General features: G+C 35.1%; 1 protein-coding gene across 1 annotated transcript; it reads right to left on the bottom strand.

Annotated features, from left to right (window-relative positions):
- Positions 1 to 1,643: 1,643 nt before the first annotated feature.
- Positions 1,644 to 3,524, bottom strand: LOC119542430 (phosphatidylinositol N-acetylglucosaminyltransferase subunit P-like). Its single transcript, XM_037847186.1, has 3 exons — positions 3,509 to 3,524; positions 2,174 to 2,288; positions 1,644 to 2,080 (listed from the first exon to the last, which is right to left on the bottom strand). The coding sequence occupies exons 2-3, from the start codon at positions 2,263 to 2,265 to the stop codon at positions 1,744 to 1,746; spliced, it is 429 nt and encodes a 142-aa protein (XP_037703114.1). The 5' UTR covers positions 2,266 to 2,288; positions 3,509 to 3,524; the 3' UTR covers positions 1,644 to 1,743.
- Between the last annotated feature and the right edge of the window lie 1,087 nt (positions 3,525 to 4,611).

The following is a 4,611-nucleotide window of genomic DNA, read 5'->3' on the forward strand; positions in this document are numbered from 1 at the left end:
GCCTGGTAAATTTTAATTGAATGCCAGGAATCATTTATGAATAAGAATGGAGGCTTTCCTCCAGAAAGGAATGATTTGTCTTCCTTGACTGTTGAGGTAAATTGATTCCTTCTTTGTTTTTACTTCTTTGATACAGACTTTCAGTGGTCTGAACTGAAATTCTGGGGTGATTACTAGGGCCTTCCCTCTTTGGCAGGCTCTGAAAGCCAATTTTTCTCTCTCCAGCTGACAAATTCTCTGCTTGGGAATTTTTAATCTTTTAGCTAATTTTGCCTGGGTTATCAGCCTCTCAAGCCATATATGCCTATCTTAGGAAACAGCAAATATTTCATGGGAAAATTACTCACAAAGTGCAGGATACTCTGACCTCCAGTAAGCTGTTTACATGGAGCATCTCATTCCCCAAAGTAGCTGTTGGCAAATGGAATGTCACTCTAATTTCAAATTAAATATGTGAATTTATAGTCTTGGTACCTTGAATTTCAACAGTTCTGAACTTTAATTTTTGTCTCATTAGCCCAGTGAGTCTGCTATAAGTTCTAGCTGCTGCTTTCCAGTGTCTTCTAGGCAAATGAATAGAAAAAAATGCTCTGAGAAGAAAACACAGTATCAAATGTATGATTTTTTAAAATGCATTATCTCTTCTGTCCAGGATTTGGCCCCTCAAATCCTTGATGACTTAACTACTCTATAATACCTCCATACAGCTAATTTTTTAAAAATTGTCCAGCTTTTATAGTTTTATCAGTGAGAGGAAAAGGCTCAAGCTTCCTATTCCATTGCAGATATAAACAGACATTAGTACTAATTATTTGTAACCTTTTAAATACTTTTACTATAATAGATTGCAAATTACAGTCTCTATTTTTTTTATTTAGGTGATTACTTGAAAATTTTTAAGGCAAACTTCACAATGTACCATCTAAAACTACTCAGTAGCTTTCCCATTCTCCCAGGCAATAAAAGGACTTAGCTACTTAATCTTCAATTCTTCCCTTCCTGATTTTTGCTATTATTGTGTTGTATCTCAATTCTGTCTTATTATAACCCAATAGTATTTAATTTGGTAAAAATTTAATTATATTTATGTACATATTTACCACTTTCTTTGCTCTTTATTCCTTCATGTATTTGGGACATTTATTTTGAATTACCTTTCTTATGCCTGAAGTACATTAGTCTGCATTTAGCATGGTAAGGTTCTGCTGGCGATGAATTCTCAGTTTTTGGCTTGAAAATTGTCTGTATTTCACTCTAATTCATAACATATATTTTCACTGAGTTCAGAACTAAATGTTGGCTATTACTTTCTTTCAGTCTTTGAAGATATCATTACATGATCTTGAGTCTCCCATTGTAGATGTGGAGAAATCACAGCCAATTTTAATTCTTTTCCTCTGAAAGTTATGTATCTTTTGATTTGATCATTTTTAAACTTCTCTTTTGTCTTTGACTTTCTTTAGTTGCACTGTGATTTGTCCAGATATATATATATATATATATATATATTTTTATATTGATATTTGTTTTTTTTAAAAGTCCGGTATATAGTAATGTATTTTATTTGTATTATTAATGGACATTCACAATATTAACAGAACTTAATCTAAGAGGAGTTCAACTTACATTACATTTAAAAAAAATCTCAATACCAGTTATTAATAAGAGAGTCAAAATAATTAGTTAAAATTCTTATGTCAAAACTTATAAATAAATGCTTGGTGTTAATATGTCTACATAAATTCAGTTTTTGGTGTAACGTTCTTTGGTTGCAAGAAAGAACATTTGGTTTACTTCACTAATAGGAATATCTCTTAATGCCGGGATGGCTTCTTCTTGGTATTTCTTCTGCTGTTGATTTTTGGCATAGTTATCTGTGATTGTGTGAATGGAGTCGAGTGGCGAGGTACTCATCATGTTAACTCCAAATAAGAGCACGTAAGCGATCACCACAGTAATGAGGAGGTAGACAGGTAATGCGACGGCCCAGTATTTTTGAGGCCAATAGGTTAGGCCTAAGGAGTTTAGCCAAGATTCAGGAATAAAAGCCCACACGAGATACAGTACTGAAACTGTAGAACTGCAACCCAGTAGCCTTGATTCTTGAAGACGATCATATAACTATGTAGCTTACACAGTGAGACTGTGTGATCATGAAAACCTTGTGGTTCACACTGCCTTTATGAAGCCAAATTGGGAGCTTAAGAAAAGTACAAAGCCGTAAATCACTCTTTCTGGCAATGGCGACGGTGAATTTTCCACCATTTTCCCTAAGGCTTTAGACAATCCTGGTGCCAACTCGGCCACCTCAGCGCTGAGTCCTCCGTGCAAGCGCCGACCAGGGAGCTGCAGGGGGCCGAGAAAGGAATAATAGAGGGGATGGCAAGTGTGCAACGGCGCCCTCCGTCCAGGCGCATGCGCACGACGACCCTCACCAGAGCTGGTGAGAGAAAGCCAGATATATATTTATTTTTATTTAAGCTGCTTGGAATATGTGGTTTAGTTACAGTTATCAGTTCTGCAAGTTTCCCAATGATTTTCTCTTCAACTATCACCTCTGATCTTTTTCTCTCTCCTTTCTGGAAATTTGTTGAACATCTTTTTTTTTTTTTAACTTTACCCTCTACATCTCCTAATCTTTCTTTCACTTTTCTCACAAGGAGATACTAATACATATCCACTATAATAACCAAAATTAAAAATACTGCCACATACAAGGCTAGGTGATGATGTGGTATAACTGGAACTCATATTTTGCTCATGGGAATATGAAATGATACATCCATTTTGGACAACTAGTGGAACAATTACACTGTTCCACTCTGTTATTTTCCCAAGAAAAATAAAAACATGTCCCCAAAAATATTTACACAAACATATTTGTAGCAAAGAATTTAGCCTTACCCAAAGAAAAGGTCTGGCCTAGGCTCTGGCTTCTGGGAGGTAAGCACTATAGTGTCTGTATTTGTCTTGGGGATTAAATCAAAGAGGATAGTTTAACTTTGTGATTTTGGGTGGGATTGGCCACACCAGATAATATCAAGGTGGGGGGTGGTCATACCAGAAAAGCAAATCATTTAATTAGGGTGGGGGCTTTGATCGTGCACTCTAAGTCAATCTGGAGACTGCTTTCAACCACCTAGGCAATCAATCAATCAATCAATGACTATGTAACAAAGCCCAAAAAAACTCCAGACACTGAAGCTCAGGGGAACTTCCCTTGTTGGTAATACTCCATCATATTGTTACACACCAACTCCAGGAGGCTAATGCATCTTGGCTCCATGGGAATACAACCACAAAAGCCTCACATTTAAAATTCTCTCTGACTCCGAACTTTGGGTCTATTCCTTTAGCTGATTTTGCTCTGTATTCTTTCCCTTTAATATATCATACCCATAAGTGTAATAGGTTTTAGTGAATTCCATGTCCTGCCAGAAAATGATCAAACCTGAGGGTGGTAAGGGAATTTACAGTTGGTATCAAAAGTGAGGGCTGTCTTAGCAACTGTGCCCTATAAACACTACAATGTGGCTAACTCTGGGCCATGTTAATAACAGTGCTATTCAAAATAGCCTGAATAAATTATGGTATATTCACATAATTAAATTACATGCAGTAAAAAGTATAAATAAAATATAAATTCATGAATTAACATTGATATAGTTCAAAGATACAATTTTAAATTTTAGAAGCACACTCAAAAGAGTGCATAATGTATTATTCCACCTACAAGATATTCAGAAACAGGAAAAGCTAATATATAATGTTAGAAATCAGAAAAACCTTTGCCTTGGGAGAGGAATGACTATTCAATGGCAAGTAGCACAAGGGAATTTTTAGGAGCTACACAGTTATTATATTTTTTAAAACTCACTGAACTATAAATTTAATATTGAGAAATATTTTATATTAAAATATACTTTGATTATAGTAATTAAAATTATTCTATATGAACAGATAAAATCTATTAATGTAATTATTCATATTAAAAGACAACGGGGAAAAAATTCTATGATCTTTTTTTTTTTTAATTTTTATTGGGATTGTTCAGATACCATACAATTATCCAAAGATCCAAAGTGTACAATCAGTTGCCCCTGGTACCCTCATACAGCTGTGCATCCATCACCACACTTAATTTTTGTTCAATTTTTAGAAACTTTTCATTACTCCAGGCCAGAAATAAAGTGAAAGATGGGGGGAAAAAAAAAAAGGAAAAGAAAAGGAAACTCGAATCCTCCCATATCCCTAACCAACCCCCCTCAATTACTGACTTGTAGTGTTGGTATAGTACATTTGTTACTGTTTATGAAAGAATGTTGAAATACTACAAACTGTAGTATATAGTTTGCAATGGGTATATATTTCTTCCCTATATGTCCCTCTATTGCTAACTTCTAGTTGTATTGTCATACATTTGTTCTGGTTCATGGAAGAGTTTTCTAATATTTGTACAGTTAATCACGGATATTGCCCGCCATAGGATTCAGTTTTATACATTCCCATCTTTTGACCTCCAACTTTCCTTCTGGTGACATATACGACTCTGAGCTTCCTGTTTCCACCTCATTCGCATGCCATTCAGCACTGTTAGTTATTCTCACATCT

Source organism: Choloepus didactylus, chromosome 8, assembly GCF_015220235.1.
Source record: "Choloepus didactylus isolate mChoDid1 chromosome 8, mChoDid1.pri, whole genome shotgun sequence".
NCBI lineage: Eukaryota > Metazoa > Chordata > Mammalia > Pilosa > Megalonychidae > Choloepus > Choloepus didactylus.